Source organism: Pseudomyrmex gracilis, unplaced genomic scaffold (assembly GCF_002006095.1).
Source record: "Pseudomyrmex gracilis isolate BER0280 unplaced genomic scaffold, ASM200609v1 scaffold_98, whole genome shotgun sequence".
Taxonomy (NCBI): domain Eukaryota; kingdom Metazoa; phylum Arthropoda; class Insecta; order Hymenoptera; family Formicidae; genus Pseudomyrmex; species Pseudomyrmex gracilis.
In genome coordinates, this window is record NW_018020682.1 from 399,637 (window position 1) to 422,891 (window position 23,255).

Below are 23,255 nucleotides of genomic sequence, written 5' to 3' on the forward strand. Positions count from 1 at the left end.
GGAGGGCGTTATTACACTTGCGCACAAGAGAAACAAGGAGACCACGGCTGCAGATATATATGTATTCGTGCGAGGTCGCTCTTCATATTTAATGTAAGCACGTACCACTTTCCAGGAACTCGTCCTTCGCTCGATGTAATGACAACGGTCCTGTCCAAGGAACTGAACATTGTTTATCGTCGCTCTAGATACGTTAATCGTGTGCAAATCTCAAACCGCGCACACAAGCGAGTGTAAAAGTGTACAAATGCAATTCATTAAATTTATATACGAAGACGCTTCGTCGGATCATTGATCGTTTCTGTGCGCATCTTGTGAAGAAAATAAATTAAATGCTTATATCGATCATTCGAATTCATTACGCTCACGAATTTCCGAGCAATCCAAAATGCGAAAAAGTCAGATTCTCCCGAAATCCTTATCATCCCTGTTCGGGAGTCGTCCAGTAGTCGCGTTACGCGCGGTCGTTACTCGCGCCACTATTTCCCGCACGTAAAGAGAAGACGCGTATATATTCGCTTATATATTTGCGGCGGCTTATCCGGCGCAAACATGTATTGAAATGTCGTCGTAGCAAATACGACGGAGGAAAGGAAGAAAGGAAAGGAAAGGAAAGGAAAGGAAAGGTGGGATTATCTGAATACAGTCGTTTCACAGGAGTGAGTTGCGACCCCCCAGAGAGTAGTAGGTAGTCGCCCCTGGAGTCTGCCCAACCCCCCACAAGAGCTCGTCCCTCTTTGCGGTGTGACGTATGATGGTCATCCTCGTGCCGAATTACTACCATCTTCCCTTTCCTTCCGTCCTTTTTTCGCCGAGGGGTCCGTCAAATAGATTATTTGAATATCGATCGGTCTCATTTGCGGCGGGTCTCCCCATTTTTTCGGAAACTGCGATCGGTGTGGCGACGCACCGGCGACAGAATAATCGCCAGCGTTTTAGCATAATTCGCAGCCTGATTGATAAGTGCGACGCGTCCTCACGCTGCTTCTATTCCATTCGGCACAGATGAAAGCCCTTTGGCTTAAATCGGGACAGATGTGAATTTTCACGGAATAAATGGTGACATCTGTAACGCGATGATCAGACGTTAAGAAACAAAAAAAAAAACAAAAAAACATTTGATATTTAACAAAAGAATTTGCACACTTTAAGAAATAAATCAGACTCTAAATATTCTTAAAATGATAATAAATACAGATGAGAAATATATATTATTTTGTGCGTTTGTATCTGAGTCCTCTATCTTGGATATTGCATATTATTTAATTATTAAAAAGAATACGGCAAGAGAAGAGCATATAAATAAAACATGATATCGAAGATCATTTATAATTCTAATGAAATCAATGTCTTCGTTACTTCTTTGCTTGTTATCCTTATAAAGGGACAGAATGTATAAATCCTTAGCGTACGCGTGTATAATCTTAGCGTATATTTAAAGATATATAAAACTAAAATGTGCGCGCGCGTTTTCTTCTGCCGATTTCAATCGGCTCACGCAAGAAATAGTTGTTGGTGTATCGCGCGCATTACTCTCACAGGAGACGAATGAATTTTCCGATTGACTTGCAGCGCATACAATACATACATACATACGGGACGTATCACTAACGAGACTCTGGTTTTTGTTGCAGGCTGCGAAGTGCTTGCTCAAATCGATAAAGAGGAGCCAGCCTCGCCGGAATCCATACAAGGTGAGTTTGCACAAAGTTTTCATTGTTAAACTCGCGCTTTTGCACGGTGTGCACATAAATTTCGCGCGGGAACAATATATATTTTGCGTACACAGGATGTCTGAAAAATTTTGACCAAACCGAAGTCTGAAGATAGATTGGATTGATCCGAACCGAAAAGTCATGTATCACATTTCGCAAATTTCGCAACAGTTATTGAGCGACAAATGAATACAAGTGAGATATCCAATGAGCGCGTAGAAAGCGACGGTCCGAACTTTGTAGGCGTGTATGATTTTTAGTTGTTGAAAATCAGCTGATCGCAAGAAGCTGCGTCACACGCCACTCTGTAGTTTGCTCCGCCTCTTGCTGTTAGAAGATTGCACGAAGTAAGCCATTTTTCTTTACAATTGAAAATCACGCCTACAAAGTCCGGACCATCGCCTTCAACGCGCTCATCGGATCGTATGTATTACATTAACCATTTAATAACTATTGCGAAGTTTGCAAAATGGTGCATAATTTTTTCGTTTATCCAATCTACCTTTACTTAAAAATTTTCAAACACCTTGTATATTATAACACGAATCTTTTTTCGAAGATTATCTATGATTCTTGTAAAAGAAGTCAAGTTTTAGTATAAAAAAAATGTACACATAATTTTAATTTATTCTGGGTAACACAAAAATGTTTTATTTCTTTTTTAAACCATATGTAAAAATTAATTTTCTATAAAAAAATGACAGAATTTATAAAATCTCGCTACGGAGCGTATCATTGATACGTCTTGAGTTTCTGCATTTGTCCTCGACGATCTGAGAAAAGCTGTTGGTTAATTTGTTTCCACGTAAAATATGTCATAAAACCAATTACCGTTTGGCAAGCACCGCCCACCCGGCTCTGCGCCGGTTTGTCATTTGCCTCGAGGAATTCTCTTGTGGTGCATAACCGGCCTCTTAACATCGGTAGATTATCTGCTAGACCGCCAGTATGCATTTGTGCTGCAAGGAGGACTCTTTTCGTCAGAGTCGTAAAGAAATCGCCCAGAGAGAAAGACATTTATGTACTTCGAATCGGCGATTGTTCGAAAACCTTTGGTTTCACTTCAAATTCTTTCACAGTTTTTAGGAAGCGAAATAGTCTAGGTCTAGACGAACGCTTGCACATAGCGATTTGGCTCACGCAACATTCGGCATAGCTTCACGAGGTTCGTTAAAAGGTTCATGAAAAGGTTAATCTAAACTAGCGCTTGTCAATATATATATATTTTTTTAAATAAAAAAATGCACATTTATTTTAGAGACACACGCAAAAAATTATTATATATAGATTCTAATTAACATAATCACTACATATTTCTACAGTTCTACAATGTTGCCAGTTGCTTTGTGTTTCTCGCGTGTTCGGCAAAACAAAATTTTGTGTAATAAACCTAATAAGGAGAATCGTTAGTTTCTGCGAATGCGCGTTTTGAGAACGACTCGACAAACTCGCAGGGTGTCACGAGATTTGACATGACGTGTATCTGACGCTGTTTCGTAGAAAGCGCGATAATATGAAGAAGATGACAGAATATAACGAATGCCGTCAAATAACTATATCAGCAAAACTGAAAAACTTGAAGAGAAACGTTGCAAACTGCAATAAAATCTCTTTAAATATTGTAACAAATATGTATATATATATATATATATATATTGTTACAATACTTCTATATAACAAAACAATATTTTTTTATGTAGCTGTCGAATTTGTTAATATTATTTAAATTTACGTCAATTAATTATTTAGCGAGACAAAATGAGCTCGATTTAAATTTTGAATAAGACGGCAGGCTGCCTACGATTTCCACGAATAAATTTGCGACTCGACAAGAAACCGACGGTCAGGAACTAACAAAGATGGAGAATTAGCTGACAAAAAATCCACAGTGGGACCGGACTCTCCGAAATACCGAATCGGTCGTAAACAGAGGGCTCGCGCCCCTTCGTGAACAGCGCCTTCTCGCACAAGTATCTGCCTACGATGAGAACAGCGAAGCAGAAGTCTAATGAAGAAGGGGAAGAGAGGACAAACAGGAGCGAGAGACGGAAAACAAAGACGAAATTCGATAAAGCTCAGCGAGAAGAGGGAAAGAAGATGTGAAAAAAAAAAGGGGGCAACATACCAACCGATGTTTTTTATTGTACAGCATTTAGCCCGCGTTGTTTGTCTTATTGCTATTAGTCTCCGTCAATTAGTAATTGCATTTTTAATGCCAATTCCGTGAATCCGGGTTCCTTCGCTCGGGCCCAACCTTGGTGAGTCGCAAGTGGGCCCCGAGTGGACGACCGAGGTGGGGAAGAAGAGTCTCCCCACCTCTTCTCGTGTTCGTCGGTAAGCACCGGTCGCTACTGCTGAGAGGGGGGCATGTCATTAGGAGTCATTAATATCGCGGACCTCTGTAATTTGACATACTTCCGATCGCCTAGCGCCACTACCACTACCGCCATCGCAACCACCCGCTCCATTTTTCTCCTCTGCCTTAGCGTCATCCGTCAGCCCCGCGGCCACCGCGTCGGATCGTCTCTTACCTTTTGCGCTTCCTTCCTTGTGAATTTGCAGCATCGGAAATGACGCTTCGTGGCGTAACATTTGTGTCATTTTGGGACTATTTGCGGTTTTCGCGAAAGTAATCATTAGATCGCTCTTCTTGATTTTTTTTGTGAGAAATAATTAAATTATTTCTCTGAATTATTTTTAAAGAAGACAAGCTACTTTTTTTTGGCGACTTTGCGTTTGATGACGTAAATGTGCGAACGTTTGTATTCTTCTAAGACGCGCGGTTATCTCTTATTAAGCCGTCGTCGGGCAAAAATCGAGACGTTTGATACTCGACGGCGATATGTGTCCGATTATGAAATCGCGTGCGAGCGAATCGGTATAATGCAGCTGCCATTAATATGATCCGCGGACGCTAATCGCGTCTCTAATCGTTTATTCTTACATCGTAGTCGCACACCTGTTCCACCAATATGGTCAGACCACAGATTCTTTTAACGCGGACTTCTTCGAGATCTTTCGAGCGGTCACGTTACTCATCAGACTTTCTAATGTGTAGCGCGAGCGTTTTATTTTCATAACGATACGATGTTAGCTGCTATTAACCACGAGTCTAAGAACTCGCCACTGTCACTATAAAATCAGGAAGAGAAAAGTATATAAGCCGTCATACAACCTGACTTCATATATCGTTTTATAAAACTAAAATGTGACGCGAAACTAAACTTTATTTTATAAATATTTCCGTACTTTTTTGTGTTTAAAACACAACGTGCATGGGAAAAGGTATGATTGGATATTATACATAGTAGTAATAATTAATATAAATAGCTACTATTCTCTCTCGATCGAGTAAATTCAAACTACAAACGTACAACAAACTCATTGCCAACGTTCTAACGTTTAGAATCCAAAGCGAGCGACAAAGGTCGATGACGATGGAAATCTTGAGGGGCCGGTCGAGAATCGATTTGGCATGCAAACGATTCTCACGATAAACTTGCTTGAAGACTGCTCGCTCATGCGGGCACGGACGATAGTATGTCTTCTCTGAAGCGACTTTGTTATTCAAATCGGTTGGCGACCGAAAACGACTATGGAAAACCGTTTTTGAATGTCAAAAATGTCCCTTTTTTCACAGAAATCCTTTTCACAGATTTTGACAGGCCTGAAACGTGCGCACTTTTGCAGATCGATTTGCAAAAATTTGCATTTAATTTCCGAGGATTTTGTTTGACAAAGGTTTTTGATGTCTCGAGTTTTACTTTTTGGTAAACTTAACTTTATATACAATTTGGTGAGGGTTATTATTATACTACTTTATGAATCCACAGTACGGTCAAAAAACTATTTCTCTGAAAGAAAATTACAAAAAAGTTGCATCGACGTACATGTAATGTATCAATGAAGTTTGTTCACTTTGCTATTCGAATCGGGAACGATGAAGCGATCTTTTCTTTCTCTCTTTCTCTCTTTCTTTGTTGAATACAGAAGAACCCCCTTACCTTCTTTTCGAGCTTTTTGGGATTCATGCGTCACGATCGCGGTGGAACAGAGCAAATTTAAATTCCGCGATGGGATTTCTCGAGGATTTTCAGATTTTTATCGGCGACATCGATGGCAGTAAACATCCCATAAACAGAATATGCTAATTTCGATGACCACTGTCTTCCATCTTTTTTTTTTTTATTTATATACTGTACGCATACGTGATATCAATCAATCGACTTTACATTAAAATTGTAAACGCAAACGAATGTCGGTATTTCACTGTCGTAGACATTTAATCAGCCTTATTGCAAATTTATTATTTATTAAACTAATAAATATATATTCGGTCATGAGAGGCGTTCGCTAGGTGTTGTGCGGAAATTATACGTGTATATATATACATATATACGTGTTCACGTGTAAGCCGGAGATTCCAGGTTCGACTCCTGGCCGAGGAGTTTTTTTCGCAATATAAATTTAATTTCAATTAGGGTATTTGGGATCTCTCATATACGAGATGCAANTATAGCATCCTATATGAATTTTAGAATTGTTATTACAATTCGAATTACACGTGTAAAAATTTACACGTATGAACACGTGTATATGTATATATATACACGTATAATTTCCGCACAACACCTAGCGAATGGCTCTCATGACCGAATATATATTTATTAGTTTGAAAACTTCGGAGCCTTAAAGAGATTCTTTAAATAATTAATTATTATTTATTATTTAAAGTTACAAATCAATAGTTTCAATTAATTTTATCACACACTATTTATGACACGAAACTTGGAACGGAACAACACATATATAACACGCGCTTCATCCGCAAGCAAGCAGTTACGCGAAGCGAGTTCGAATCCGTGCATACATCTTGCGCGCAAGAGAGGTTCTAATCGCGTAAGTGGAAATGAAAACAAGTATGACAAGCCTTTCTAAGAAACGAGGGATCGTGCCGAAGATGAACGCAAACCGCGGGACGGGTGGAAGAAACCCATGCAACGGATTCGCGGTGAACGAGCTCGGCGAGATGTTTTCTTCACCGGCATCGGTGCGTATTTCTCACGGCTTGAAGGGACGATTTCCGTTCTCCATTTTCGTTCTTTCCCTTTATTTCGAAGAACGCGCGCAGACAACAAACGGATCGATTCGATCGCGGAGTGGGAAGGATACTAATTAGCTCGCTTAAAACATTTTTGGGTGAAAAAAGTCGTGAGAAGTGTCGGACTAAGTGTCTGTGAGAAGAGACAAGACGTTTACTTATGAAAATGGCGATGATATCGACAAGCGTGTTGGCGCCATTGTCGCTACGCGCTTGAGACTCGGACAGAAGAAAGAGGCTAGCAATTAGCAATTAACCAATAACTCTGCAATTAGTGATTTTATTAATGGGACGGTCGTTCCCACAGAAGACGCTGCGTTTTTCGTTGTTTTTCTGACGCGAAGACGTTCCTTCTTCCATAAGGCGCAATTGCCTTGTGAACGTATAATTATTGCATTAACGAGACTAACTCCTCTTCGCTTCCTTTCTTTCCTCCCGGGGTTCGCGGAGGATTATCGATTGATGGCCGCGTTTCGTGTCTCGTTCGATTTCGAGCGGTGCAACACCAGAGAGTTGATTCCCGCGTTTCTTCGGCGTAACCGCAGTTTCGCGCATTTACTTCCGGGTCGAGTCGTTAGAACAGTTTCTTGCTTTTGTGTTCTAGAAATAAAACTGCTCGTTAATCCGAAAGCTACAGTCAGTCCTGCGAGAAAAAATTTTTAATGTTTAAAGCGATGTATAAGAAAAAAAGGGACTGCATCAACTTTCAAATTAAACAAAAAAATGGGTCAGTTAACTGCATTTTCAAGCAGAAACCTGAAGTCCTGAGATAAAGAAATGCAAAGTAGTAACGAAAAAAATAAATTTAATAAGAATAATAAATAAATAAGAATAACATATTATAAACAAAAAAAAAGATACACAGTTTACGGCTTTGACGCGGTAGAGAATTCACAAGATCATTTCTTATAGCTCACTGGATTTTTTTTCCGTGAATATTTAACAGGATTTTTTACTTGACTGGTGACAGGAAAATATAACACAGAAATATATTCGGCGTATTTTAAAGTCATTCCTGCTCCCTGGTGTTTGCTCGTGGCAGGGGATAATTAAAGGAGTTACGCGCGTGACCGTAGAAAATGAACCGTTAATAAATTCGTTTTGTGCCAGTAGGCGGATTAATCGTTTACCGATCCCACGCGTTCGATTATACATTGATTAAACAATCAATATTTATTAAGTTTATTACTGGACGCGCGTTCGCAAATACATACACACTGGTATTAATTCGATTTGTGCGTCCACGCGGTGAGGTCGAAGACGTATTTATCGTTTAATGGACGCAATATTGTTCATAACGATGCAATAAATATGGACGCGGCCAAATGAAGACGATAAATTATCGAAATAATGGCCTCGCTGTCGACACCGCGTATCTCTCTCTTGTCTCTTTCCTTCGGATCTTTGATACTGTAAGCACCTTTTTCCTTTTCGCCGCGACGACACAATATCTTGTAAACTTACAGATAACTGCAGCTATAAAACTGCAGATGGGATAATATGAAACTTCTCTCGTCTTCTGTTTGCGTTATCGAAAAATCCGATTACGTTGTAAAATTAAAATCTATCGGCTTTTTTTTAATAATTTTGTATTATATATATATATATATCTCGAAAATCGAGAGAATTTTCTACTTCTGCTGCTTGTTATAATCAATTAGCGTCACGTTATCTACCAGCACGCAATTGCACAGATTGTCGATGCCTACGATACACTCACTTTCGAAGGGTGCAACCCTCGTAGGTTTTTTATATACACCACGAAAACTCACTTTCTCTCTCTCTCTCTTTCTCTCTCGTGAAGAGATGGGATCCGCAACAGGCTGTGATGTGTAGCAAGATCTTGCTACACAATTTCTTTTTTCTTATACTTGGGAATTTTCTTTTTTATACGCGCGATGCTCTTTTGTGTGTGTTGCACGGAAATGCATTGTGTGTGTATTGAAATGACAAAAAATATTTCTTTTAATTCGATTGACACATTTTCTTGTATTCCCATCATTCTCCGTCTCATCTTGCTGATATTATCGATATTATAACAGACGATTTCTCGGAAAATAAAGATTACGAAGTGATTTCCTCCCCAATGGCGTTAATGAGAATATCAAATGTATCCGTAAGAAAAACCAACGTCTCTCCCTTCTAGCGCGCGCGGATAACGCGCGGATGGATTAAATTGCGCCGAGAGAAATATGAGACGCGACATGCGTTTATCCTAAGCACGAAATTGTATGAGTCAGCTGTGATACAGAGAAAACTCGTGCGATCTACGGTATGTACCGTCCGTCGCCTATAGGTCTCGTTTACCCGGAATAAGGGTGTATCAACTGGCGAAAGACGGAAAGAGTTCGTGGGGAGCACGAAGAAGATGAAGGGAAAGAGAACAAAAGAGAAAGAAAGAGAGAGAGAGAGAGGGAGAGAGAGAGATAAAAAAGAGTGACGAAGGCAGCGCCTATCGCTCTTTCCGCGCCTTTCCTCGAAGATCTTTTACGCTTCTGCAGAAACCCGATAGCTCCGTCAGCCATTAAGCTAGGAGCCGTGCCTCGTGAAAGGTTAGGCAGAGTGAAGCGAAGGGCGAGAGCGACGGTAACAATGGGGTAGGGGGCAAGAGAAGAGGTTGCTTCTCGCTCCGATGCGTGGAAGAAAGGGTGGTAAAAGTACAGAAAAGTTCCGTGAAAGGGAAGAAAGAGGTGTTACTGCCTCTCCTCTATGCAGAACCTCGCGATTATCACGCGAGCGCGTTAACGTGGACTGAGTATCGTATAATTGTTAAAAAAAAAAAAAAAACGCTGAGATGAACATCGACTGTGTTAAAATTTGACGCAACAAAATGATCTCGTTTTATAATTTGCATAACTGTATATAACTTCGTCGGAGACGTATATGTGATAAAAAATGAGTCTGCGATTCGCTCGTCTGCGAATTCGCCGAAACGTTTCGGTTGTTTAACCAAGAAAAACGATTGATGAGATGATTCTATTATTGCGTAATTGTCATTTCGTGGAGTAACATCGGTTGCGTCTAGACTCCGGTAATTGCGGCAAAGGGACAAAGAATGACGTGCGCGCGCAGGTGTAATATCCTTTTATCCGGATAAAAATCACATCGTCGAAATAGGAATTGCCGAGAAACGCCAAAGTAATTAAATTAACTAATATTGAAAAGTTTTTGTCGCAGATTGCAGCAAAACTAATGTGCGTTACGTCAATTTGCGCAGCAGGATGTTACTCATAAATGTAATAAAAATAAAAATATAGGTTTTTTTTTTTAACGATGGTTTTACGATGTGTTAAGCTCTCAATGTGTACAATTTTCTCTCGTTCTAATATTTGTTCTAACCGCGGTTTCGGAGCGGAACTGTTTTAACAGCCCTCATTATATGCGTGATACACTCTTCGGCAACAGAGTGTAACAGATTGAGAAAGAAAATAACATGCTTTTCTCAAGAAATGTAATCCAATCCCGCTCGTAAAGCAGTTTTCAAGTTGTTTTCCAAGTAATACATTTTCCGAGCGATGCTTCTGCAAATTGTTTAAAAATTAAAAAAGAGTCCGGATCTTGCGCGCGATCCCCAACACTCACGGTTGCGAGCAGCAGCTTGTTAAATCAAAACGACCTCGCGCGAAGAAGAGCTGTCGACCGCGAATTTGAAAAACGGCTGGTTTCTCCCTTTTGCGGTATTGTTTTCAGAAAGAAAAAAACACACAACACAACTTGACGCGCGCCCGTGCAATTTCGGATGAGAGACTACTAAAGAAAAACTTCTGCGGGAACCTGATAAGCCGCGGAGTATTTCACACTCGGACAGGCGTTGTATCGCGCGGGGCGTTAATGTAGCGTTATTTAACTCGGTTAGATGCCCACCCCACGGGGCCGGCCGGCCGTCCGCTCCCTTGGAAAAATCCGGGGGTGCTCGTCGTCCCGTAAAAACACCGTGGGGGCGGTGACACGCATAAAATAGCCGGCTATTCCGGCTTATAACACGTCAGGTGGCAGACGATCGAGCGCCGAAAGTCGCTCATCAGGGGTCACCCCCGCTCAAGTCGCAGTTCACGTTTCGATAAGGGTTGAAACTCGCATGATTTATATACATGTGTGTCGAAAACTGCTATTATTATTATTATTATATATTATTATTATATTTAGTTTTATTGAGATAAAGTTATTTTTTCTGATTTTGTCACAATTGATTTCAATGTAAAAAAATTGATTGTTTATATTTTATTATATTTTACTATTTGGAAGACGCAATGATCGGTGCGGCTTTAAGGATGTTGATAAATTTTTATTCTCGGAAGATGAATATCGATCGGATGGAGGTAGCACGTGCCGAAAGGCAATATCTGGTGAATATGTTAAGGAAGTCGCATACATCGGGGTCAGTACAGCGTGAAAATAGAATGTAAAGTGCTCGCAGGCCTCCCCCCCGCTTGTGCTGACCGGCCTTAGGCGCAATAGAGCGGTTTCCACGGGGGGTAGGTTTGACGTGTATGACGTGCCGGCCACGTGACTGGCCTGCCGAGTCGGCAATCACTGCCCCAGACTACGCAGGACGAATCTTAAGTATGGGATATTCAAATAATCTCGATTTTTACTTTCCCACTCCTATACTTTCCGGAAACTGACTAAGCGTCGGCTGTTCCGAAGCTTAGAAAACTTTTCGGTTTCAAAGATTTTTTATTGTTGAAATCGTTTTAATCGTGTGCGTGATCGGGAGAGAATGTGAGAAAAAAATATTGCAAATATATCGTCTCGGGAAAGTTAAAGTGCGTAATGTCCGTCGCCCCGCGTCTCTCAGCGATATAAAATTCTATTGTTCGGGTGTTTGCCCTTGGTGCGCGCGCCGAAAAGATCTAAAACTCAAATTCCACTCAACGCATGCATGGGAGGATTGCTCGTGAAAGTGGTCAGCGTGCAGGTCTACCGCACCATACATCACTGCCAGTCGAGTTTCGCAAAGGGTGCCAATACGAAATGGTGTCGAGGTAAACGTCGTGGAACTCCCTCCTGGTAAAAGTTCTCTTTTATATGCATAGTTTTATTTCCTCATCGGAAATTTACAGCGAAACGCAGTGAAGGCAAAACATTTTATCAGATCACATCGTCCTTTGTTTTAAAAATCCTTTTGGTTTTTTTTCGTGACGTATCGAAATTTTAATGCAGTTGTTCGATCAGTCACTCGTTTTTCGAAAAATATTGTTCACAATTATAAGTGTCAGTTTTTTTTTAAACAAATTTCGAAATATTTTGTGTAATTTACATTGTAGAACTACAACCACCATTTGAAATTATTAGGGAACTCACATGAAACTTGAGATAACCAATTATACCAAATATCCTTCCTATCTGCAGCCAAGTAACGGCTGCGTTTGATTGAATAGCACGTGCCGAAGGACCCGCACATTTCCTTGGCCTAACGGTACAATCATGTTGATGATGACGAGCGATGACGGCGGCGACCTAACTGTTATCCAGCCGACTGTTTACCGATCCTCTGCATCTGCTGCTGTTGCTGCGGCGGCGGCGCGTTCGACTACATATTTCGTTTTCATCGCGCTGCGCAACCGCGGCTAATGGCACCACGCGTCCGAACAGCTTTTGCCTACGGCCTGGAGGTTTAATTTGGGGTTTCGCTGCCACAAGCTCTCTGAGCAACAATGATTATCGAATTTCGGATCAATAGATCCCGAAGTCCGTGCTCGTTACAGCCGAAATAAACAGAATAAATTAGATCCCATTCACCGGCGGAACTCTCGCGATCTTCTTTAGAAAGCATTCATCTCACGTCTTCTAAATGTTTACCAGTTTCTTCTTCACATGTTCGTAACAGTGTTATTGTTGCGCTATATAAAAGAAAACTTAAAATTGAGTAATACAGTTGTGAAAAAAAATTCTTTAAAAGAAATTGCTCACCAGATGAAACACGATTACATCAAATGTACGTAGAGAGCAAGTTATGCGTTTTTTGCGAATATTCCAAATTCGCATAAGAATTCTTTCGACGAGTACGGGAAGCCACATGCGTAATCTCGCATCTTACGGCGCGTTGTTCTCGAAACGCACATGTGCGCATGCGTAAAAACAGATACAGGAAAAAAAAGAATGAGTTAGAGAGGAGGATGGCCACGTGCCTACAGAGTAGCACGCGACCAACGGTTTTAGACTCACCCCACATCACACGCCGCGCGCTTGAAAACTAGTCCACCCCTTCTTCTCTCTCTCTTTCTCTTTCGTCATCCTTGCCGGGCAATGCCGGTTCAAAACACGCCAGACGAAACACTGTTATTCTATTGGTTCTGGTATCTGTCCCCCGGTGATGCCCTTCCCCTTTGATACACGCTTCTCCCGTCTGCAGTCTCGTCGCGGTAACTGCCGTGATTATCAACATCAGGATGACATACTCGCAGGTTTCGAGAAATCTCGATATATTTTCAAACGATTTCTCGAGAAATTTGTAGTCGCTTTTTATTTTTGTGTTTTTTTTTTTTTAATATTTAAAAAACGTTATTCGAAACATTAATTTTTTTATATTTAAAAACATTGATTTGATGTACGTTTGGTAAAATCGTACATCAACAAAACCAAGAATTTTATCTCTTACGAAAGGATTTTTCTGAATAATTAATGACATCGTACTTTCAGACGGAATTTTACATGAAAATTACGTCGTTCATATTAAAACGCTCAACGTAGCGACGTGGAAACCAATCGGATCCGATCTGTTATGTATTTCCTCGCGATAGTTCTCGGGTCTTTGCTCTGAATGAAAATTCGGTGCCCGGCCAAGCATAATCGAATGACGTAAGGCCCTAATAAAATCGTAAGTCGGTTGACAGGCGGTGCGTACACCTCGGGGAATAATAGCCGGAGAATTCCTCCCCCGTAACCTGGGCCGGGTCGCATTGTCGTCGCCTTACGTAAGAATGGCGACGAGGAAACGACGCGGCGGGCAGATGCTGCTTAGACATTCGGTCGCGTTGTTACACGAACGAGAAAGAAGAACGGGAGAGGAGAGCCAGCGAGGCTCTCTCTAATGCGATCTGCCATCTTAGAGAGACGCGAAGTAAATCGGGGGGAAAAGAAGGAGAGAACTCTGTAACGGTGAGAAAAAACACAGTCGCCATCTTGCCGAATAAAAAAAAAAACTAGTAATCGCGAACTACGCGACAGCCAGATCGAATCGCAAATTAAGAATAATTAGATATTGAGAAAAAAATTTGCATAATGTCAATGTTAAGTTATCGATACATCTCGACAATGTTCATGATCGGGAGAAGATTTATTTTAATGGTTTCACTCGAGCGAGAGAATTGATCGCGGTGAAAAATATAGGTCGGATCTACTTACGAGGCTATTTTATTGGTAGTCGTCACGAAAGGATCGCGAAGAAAACTCGATAAGAAATCACATCGATTATACAGAGCAATAACTTTGTCTACTTGAAATATCTCCGCTATTTTTTTAGAGATATGAAAATATTGTAATTTGCAAAAGTTGTGATTTAAAAACGGCTATAATATGCTAGTTTCGAGATCTTCCCAAATCGATGGAATAGGACGCGGTGAGCCAATAGCTTAATGTAAGACTAGCAAGGAGCAAATGCAAGGAGCAAAAAAAAAAAAAACAAAAAGAAAGAGATTCGAGCAAATTACTGACGTGTAAGACGAGAGTTACATGCGCGACGGAGATCGCAAACTCGTGGGCGAATCGAGGAACCCTCCCCGGCGGAGGACGGACGAAGGGGATGAAACGGGAGAGAAATGCGGGACGCAACCGCGAAATCAGACCGAGCCGTGAAAATAACAATTTCTCTTTTGTGATGCGCTCCGCGTAAATACGTTAAAGCGAGAAGGGCCGGTTTTCGGTAGAGGAGGGATTCATCATCGGGGCCCGCGTGACTCGTCGATATTTTTCCCGAGACGCGTCTCGGGGAATCGATATTTTATGTAGATCACGCGGAAAGGGCAACACGCCCTCGTCGTCGGTGGCTATTCTCGCCTCGACGAACAAAAACATCCTAAACCAGAGAACGAGCGGAAGAACGAGCGGGCGAGCGAGCGAAGGAATAGGAGAAAAAGAGACGAGAAGGATCCGCTGTGGATGAGAGAAGATTCGATGAACAGAGAGAGGCCGCTCGCTTAGGAAGGGAGATTCTGGTTGCACGGTTACTCCGTGCGGTCAGAATTCATCCAGAAAATGGAACTTTTTCATAGCGATTCCTCGCTCGCGAGCGGAGAAAGCGTCTGTCGCTATTCAATGACCGAGTCCGTCAATTTAGATGGGAATGTGTATGCTACTGTTCGCTAAAATCGAAACATCATGATGGAATCGATATATATATATATATATGTATATATGTATAACTGATTTTATGTGAGTGACCTTAACATTTGGAGATAAATGATGTCAAACTGTTGTGGATTAAAATCAAATTAAAAAAATCTCCGTCTGCATTGTGAGAAGAGACTCGATTAAAATATATATTGTATCTTTATTTAATAACGTATATCCATAACATACATCTCCGTATAAATTGACACGTGTAAAAAAACGTCGCATTTAAATTCTCGACAAAAATGTATAGATTCCAGAGAGTGAATTTGTCGTAATTAAGATTTTCTTCATTTTTTGATTTAATCACAATTAATAATAAAATTTGTAAACTGCCTGTAAACTACCTACGGTAGCGGATTTTCAAATGCCACGTTGTATCGCTTTATCACCTGACGGACGTGGCTCCTGCGCTATCGATATCAGAAGGTCGCTCATACACGCGGTTCATCGGCCGTAGTAGTTTTTGCCGTGGGTCACGCGAAGCCGAGTCGTTTTCTTGAGGGAGAGAAGGCGAAGGTCGCCAATGCGGCCTCGCATTCTCGACCTCACGAAGCGGCAGCACGTACAACACGAGGGCTGCGTCCCAGGTGCGCTCTTCCTGCGCGCGCTATATGTGCGCGCCGAAAGATGTGCATCGCGACTTGCATTCGTGCGACTTTCGACTGTGTGTGTGTATTTTCGTCATGTGTGTGAGTATGCGTGGGTGATGGATAGACGGTTACCGTGTCACTCGTGCGAAGCGCTAAACGGACTTGAATGGCTCGAAATTGCATAGGCGACTGCATTGTTGCCCCGCGTCGATGCACAATGGACGGCCGCGCGATCGTCGTATATGCGTGCGTCAGTGTGTATGCAGATGCGTGGCACAAAGAGAGGCATCCGTCCTGAGATAACGATCTTCCAGATGAGCGACATTCTTTCGTATGGTTTGATATCGAGAGAGAGAGAGAGAGAGAGACCTCCCCCGTCTCGAAATCTCGCCTCGGGTCAATCGCGCGCGCTTTCAATGGCCGGTTCTTTGATCCGATTTCTGATGGGCTCACCGAAGCGAATTCGACGGCATTTCGAAACTAATAGCTGTTTATAATTAGTTTTCTAGGTGGAAATGAGGTGAACTTACAGATTTTTTAAGTAAACATGCAAATCTTCTGTGACACACGCATACTGTCGTTTTTTTAAATATTATAGAACATTTTAATAAAAATTTTATTGAAATATTTCTTGAAATTTGTTATAAATATTTATCGAAAAACGGTGAAATATATCTTTGAAATTTTTTTAATGAAGTTTTACAGAATAGAAAATATTTTTTCATCTATTTTTTCAAAGCGTTGACAGTGCGCGTAACTTTATAGAGATACGTTAAAATCCGTTGACGGCTCTCTCTTTCTTTCTCTCTCTCTCTCTCTCTCTCTCTCTCTCTTTTCTATCTTTCTTTTCCCCAGAGTTTCAGCGACACATTGTCTACACTGAAGAAAAATCTAACACGACTATCCGTTGGTTTTTTTAAATCTTCATCTCTGATTCGTCGAAAGCGAGAAGCGTCGGTTACTCTTGCGAACTTATTGGGAATAAAAAAACGGAAAAAACCGTCACTTTCTCTCTGTGCACATTTGTGTGTGACTGCACATGTGCCAAGGAAAAGAACCAATCGGCGTTTCAGGTTCATCCGCGAATCGTTCTCCTTTTTCGTTATCAGAACGTCACACCTGGCGTAATCTTTAAATACGCCTTTCTTTCGCAGGTAACGTAAGGGTAAAGTCGAAACCGGTGGAAATCACCCCAAAAATTCATAGACCCCTTCTCCAATCTCCCTATTTCTGGTGCACATCTTTCGCGAAGTCTCCCCAAAAGGGAGGCCCTACAGATTCTCACGAAAAAAAGCGTAATTTTCGTTGAAAAAAGGGAAGGGACGATGCAAATTCGTGTATGAAAAAGGAAAGCCGTGTGTGAGCCGCGGCTGTGTACCTGCCGTAGTATCCCGAACGACAGAAAAGACGAAGAGCGTCGGGGAGTAATGGGGTCTTCCCGCGTACGAAGGAAGAAGGGCCCGGGAATATATATACACGTATGTACATACGTACACGAGGTATAGGGATAATGTATAGGACGTGCCCGAGAAGCGGAGCGAAATTTTATAGGAAATCCACACCAATATACCGCGCGCGTTAGTTTCCCGAAGGTATGCTACCTGACCTGTTGCATCTTTTTTCCACCTTTTTTTTATGATTTCGGAAGAATCCTCTTGTCAGGTAACGCAGATGGAGAGGGCGAAAATCGGGGTGCATCGCCCCGAAAGTGAGATGCGCTCGGCGGAGAGACCCGCAGGATTCACAGGATTTTGAATTCCTTCGCTCTTCTTCCCCCCGCTGGAATCATCGTTCTAGCAACAAACGGTTCTTCTGGCAACACCTCAACGTACATCCGAAGGATCTCCCGTCCCCGACCTGCGCGACCGCGACGGTGCGTTTTTATGAGATTCTCGCGAGCGTTTATCTCCATTTTTGGTTTCTCCGTTCTCGGCTTTTATTTCGGAATCAAGGAGTCGATGGGAAAGCGCCACGAGAGAAAGAGAGAGAGAGAGAGAGAGAGAGAGAGAGAGAGAGAAAGAGAAGAGGCTCCAAATGGATGGCGACTTCCACTTTTTGGCATGACTGACCCTCGTTCTTCCTCCTCCTTCTCCGTCATCGACGTTGCTCTGCCGCGGTTTTTGACTTTCCCACAAGAATGCGAGAGAACAACTTCTTCTTGTACCTTTAGTCGTGGCTGATTGCCCGTTCTCGTTTACGTTCTTGCGTTCACTTTACTTTCTGTCTCTGTTGCAAATGATAGTTAAAGAAGTTAAAGAAACAGCGAAATGTAATAGTGAAATATCTTGTTGTACATATTNTTAATATATATATAATATATATATATATATATAAAATTGTCTGCATGAATTTTTTTCGACACATACATAGGAATGTACTACGTTTCATATTCGTGCAACCAAATTTTTTATGGTTTTATGATTTTATGGTTTTTTTTATGACGTACAGTGTAAAAACTTTTATTTCTTCGATAATAGATAATACTTACGTACGACTATATATATCTAATATATCTAGCATACTATACTATATTTAGTCTAATTATAAAAATTGTTTTTTTTTTTACAAGTTCTATCGATTCCCTTGAAAATGCGAGAAATCTCATTGTTCCGACAGCAGCAACCCCCGGGCGCGCACGTGACATGTACGTTGTGAACGTTATAAATCTCCCTTCGAAAACGCAGCGTATCGAAATAATTATTAAAAATCGCGCGAGCCAATCGCAGCGCATAAGCTAGTTTTTCTCCGAATCAACCGAATTGGTTCCGTACCATTATCCGACAACCCCGGCGCGAGCAAGATGAAGGAGACTTTTCGTAAAAGGGGTGGCGAGGAAGAGAGAGAGCAGTCATAAGATACGATGATGGATGCTTGTGAAGGGTTGCTGCTGCCGAGGGCAGCACGTCGAAAGGGCAAAAGGGTTCGACTCCGACCAATCGGTCCGACGTAACCGTCGTGTCCGGACCAATCCTAGGGCCCCGATGGGGCCACATTGATGGTGGGGAGGGTTGGTGCGCCCTTACGGGCAGAGTTTCGTTGCGTCATTCTGACATTCGCTCTGTATCGGTCTGTTGGCTAAGATCGAGCGCATATCGTGGCATTCGAATCTCGGGGCGAATCTCCGGAGCAAATTCACTTTTTCTTATTGATCGAACTCGCGGTTGGACCGATTTATAAATATTAATGAAGTATTAACGAGTAATATATATAATTGAAACCGTTCGACTCTCTCGCAAACTGGTTTCGTATTCGCAATAGTTCGGACGAACTTTCGCGGCGAAGAAAGGTGGCGTGTTTTTCTTCGGAATCTGAAGTGCACTATTTTTTTTTTCCTTCTTTCGATGTTTTCCGAAGCGGGATGAGGTCGCGTCAATCGATAGATCAACGTGGGATCGCGCTGAGCGCGGTCTTTTTCACTTACGCACAAGATATCGATAGTCGTGCCGGATCTCGAGAGGCGTCCCCGATGTAGGGACAGTGAACGCACGGAGGAACGAAGTTATGATGGTCTTTCTGGAGGAATCCAGGATGATCTTCGCGGACATGCGTCTTCATGCCACCAGCACGCCAACCACAACACCCACGCGTTATCATCATCGGAAGTACAGAGCGCAGAACAACAACGATTGTACGAAATTCGAAACACACACATTCGAAACATTTTCCTTAACATATCCGAACACTTCACATAATGATCACGTCATGTTGCTGTGTTTTGAAGATATAATTTTTATCTGATAGGGAAATATAAGTAAATACAAATAAATCCAACGTTTTAATAAAAACTTTTAAACAAAACGTGAATTAGACGCGTATCCTATTGTAACATTTTTTTTTAATTGCTTGTTGCAGATGCAGACTTACACGGTGATGTTGATGCACCTGATCTCAGTGGCGACGACAGAAGTATCGCAAGCGATATTCACGATGCCACAGAAGCACACCTGGATTCCGACTCGGACAAGGAAGCTCTTAACTTGGTAAGTAAATAATAATTTATTTGCCTCTATTCATTTTGTTTTATTCTTCTTATTTGTACTTTAATTTTTTTTTTTTTTTTAAATATTCACTATATTAAAGTTGAGTTTGTAATAGATTCTTTTCTTCATGTGAGAATCTTATATAAAATTAACGCGTGATTGAGAAATGTCGACAGGAGCATTATCTCTCGTATGTAACGAGCGGTAATGATTGCGGAAAATTATGAGAAGCGCTGAAAGAAGGCGCGGCTTTTAATGCCCGCGAGCAAAACTACGAGTCGTATAATTCGCAAACAATTTGCCACGCCATCTTGCGTGCGCGGAGTTACAGATGTTTAGATAATACGCGAGAAATTAGTTGCTCTCGTCTTAAGATTCAACGTGTCAACAGATTTTATTAATAGCAACATGTGTGATATAATCGTGTAATATAAATTTTTAAAATTTTGTGCGCGGTAGACACACTTTTTTACGATTTAATAAACAAATTATTCTAAAATTTGTTGCATCTTACTCGTAATGTTAATTTATAATAACATTGTTCGCGCGGCAATTAAACACATCTTTGAATTTATAAAGCGTCGATAACGCGTTTTGCGCACAAAGAACAATTTTCTTCATTAAATCAAACGTTATTTTTTCTCTACTTATTTTGACGAAAGCGCGCTTTGTAATGTCGATCATTGTCAACGGTTGCGCATTGGTTAAATGTATCGACAACGGTACCGATCTCATTTGCGAACGTCATATCCGACGTGCTTTCTTCCCTGCGTGACGTGTCTTCGATTTTTTTCTCTTACACGGGACCCTCTTGACGGGCGTAAAAAACGTTCGCGATCAATATTTGACAAATAAATAAAGGAGGCCACTAGCGAGATGAACAACGAGGAAGAACGTTCCGCGTGGCCTGTGTGTGTGCGTGCGCGCGCGTGTGTGTGTGTGTGTAGAATAGGTTTTATAAAACACAAAAGCGCGCAACGCAGAATAGAGGACCGTAGTGACCAATATCCTGACCTGGCCGAGTGTAAACACGGCTTTGTCCGACGTCGAATTTACTCTGTAATATTAGGGAGAGTGGCTCTCTCCTCGCGTGGCGCGTCCGATTCTTCGCGTTCTCCGATCTCACGTCACAGTGTGAAATCTCGTAGCCCGCATTTCGGGGAGAAATCGAAAATATAATAAATAAATCCTAAAAATGAATCCTGTTCCTGTCGCGGAAAACTCGCCCCGTATCATTTTATTAGTAACTGTACAAATGATTGATGATCTCGATTAAAATAAATTTGGAGATCTCTTCGGAGAGTTGCAGATTCGTCAACGACTTTGTCGTAATTACGAAAATCCTAAAATGTTGATATTTATCACATCGTGCTTCAATTGATCTAATCACATTCAACACACATAAAATGACTTGACATGGAAATCACACGGGACAACACGGAATTTGTTTTAGGTCACGGATGGTTCGCATCGAAACAGCAGTAGTGGAACCAGCGGCAGTGCGTCATCGCCGAGCTCCGGAGTCAGCAGCCAGCTCGCCGGCAGTCATCCGCAACAACAACAAGCGCAAACGCAACACTCGTCTACCCAACCGAACAACAGCAACTCAGCCTTAGCAGCCGCCCAGTTGGTCAGCCAGCAATTGCTGATGCACGGGTCTCTTGCGGCTCTAGGGCCGCAGGATATTCAGGCGCTCGCCTCTACGTTGCAGCAGCAGCAGCAACTGACGCAGCATCTGCAAATCGCTATGTTTCAGCAGGCTAATCCGGCGGCGGCAGGACAGCTACCCGCACAGGCGCAGTTCTTTCTGCAGAATCAGGTGAGAATCCGTTGAAGAGACGGATCTCTTCGAGGTTCGAATGTCATTGTTCCGACGACATCGACGGCAAAGAATTACTTTTTGACGGCAAATTGCGCGCGATTCGTGCGCAAAATTTCGTCGAGACGGGATGTCGGGATCGGTCGGAGTCGATCGCTAAGACGGCAGCGATGTTCGGCAGCGTGTGCTATCTGATCGGGCGCGGATCGGGACGCAAGAGTACGGGACGTCTTATTCTTCGCGAACAGAGCACCTTCGATTCGACGTCGAGATAGCCGTGTGGCAACGGCACAAAGAAGGCCGAGGTGTGCTGCCTCTTCGTTTATGCTCGCCGACGCGCATCAACTTGCAATCACATCACGGTTGAATTTCGCGTCCCATTACGCCACATTAAAGTCTTCGGAAATAGTACGAGATAGATTTGACGGGACCTCTGATAGAGAATTAATTCGAACTATTTAAACAAATTATACATTTCTGTTATTATACATCAGTAATATAAAAAAAGAGCAATAATAATAATGTTTACAAGAAGAGAACTTAAGGAAAACTATTAATTTTACTTTGAAAAGCTATTTTAATGCTATAGCGACAGTATATATATATACCTATAATAAAAAATGCATAAAATGAATAATGATTGAAGACATCCCCGGAAAAAGCGTACAAAGAGATTTCCTGATTCGTTCCGATAGATATCACGTTTCGAGACACGCTTGGTAATCTCTTGCCGAAAAAGAAGACGACATATTTATCAGTCGTCTTCACAGCACGCATTCCCTGCCGATGAAAAGAGAGTTTCACGAATTTCTCACTATTTGTTCGCCGGATCCTTCGACGTTGAAGGAGGAGGAATCGATCCACGATATCCGGGGATATGTTGAAAAACGATCCCGCTTCCTGGATTCTCTCCCTCTCTCAGTCCCTCCCTCCCTTCCACCCTCCCGGTCCATCGTCGTCCTCCCTATCTGAATGGACTGGGGGCTCTGCATTTACGAAAAAAATACCTATAGAATCCGTCACGACGTGCGCGTGCACAACTATAGTCTCCGGGAAAAATCAACAAAACGACTTCAAGCTTTAGCACTTAATGGGCATCCGCGTTCACCATGTGTATTATACACTTATTGTGCACGCACACGTACGCGGGTATTTGCACGCGCAAGGACCCATAAGGCCCTAGATCGTCCTCTCTCTCTCTCTCTCTCTCTCTCTTCCTCTTTCTCTCTTCCTCTATCTATTTCCCCTTCTCTTTCTCTCTCTTACTTTCTGTCTCGGAAGGTAACGCGCGGTGTCACAAGTTGAGCCCAGGCCCCTTCGGCACCTTGCCACGGGATACCTTTTGTTATCTCACACGTGGCCTGCATGTTTCCTTTTTCTCGTCCCGATCCCATCTCTTCTTACGTGACGCTACAGGAAGATTCTTTTCTCGTGCGTTCTTCTCTCTCCCGATTCGCGTCGAGTATTACGAAAGGCATACACGACCTTCTTCATTCGGGAAACCGTTTCATCCAAGTACACACAACCTGCCCCCCTTCCTGCAACCCCTTGCACGAGCGGGTTACGTGTGCACGCCACGCGAGGCTTTTCTTTGTGACTTATCTGCCGCAACGGACGCTTAATTTCTTCACTCACTCACTCGGGGTATTCACCCTTTCAGATTCCTTTATGTCTCGATCGCGATACGCGGCAGAAAAGTAACGTCGGATGTGTGAG

At 42.2% G+C, this 23,255-nt stretch overlaps 1 protein-coding gene across 4 annotated transcripts in view; it reads left to right on the forward strand.

Moving 5' to 3' along the window:
- LOC109855772 (POU domain, class 2, transcription factor 2-like) overlaps positions 1 to 23,255 on the forward strand; it is a 110,939-nt gene that overhangs the window by 83,834 nt on the left and 3,850 nt on the right. For all 4 annotated transcript variants that reach the window (XM_020430344.1, XM_020430347.1, XM_020430348.1 and 1 more), the window contains 3 exons: positions 1,635 to 1,694; positions 19,593 to 19,720; positions 21,174 to 21,539. In XM_020430344.1, the coding sequence (XP_020285933.1) occupies positions 1,635 to 1,694; positions 19,593 to 19,720; positions 21,174 to 21,539 (554 nt within the window). The remainder of the gene's footprint in view (positions 1 to 1,634; positions 1,695 to 19,592; positions 19,721 to 21,173; positions 21,540 to 23,255) is intronic.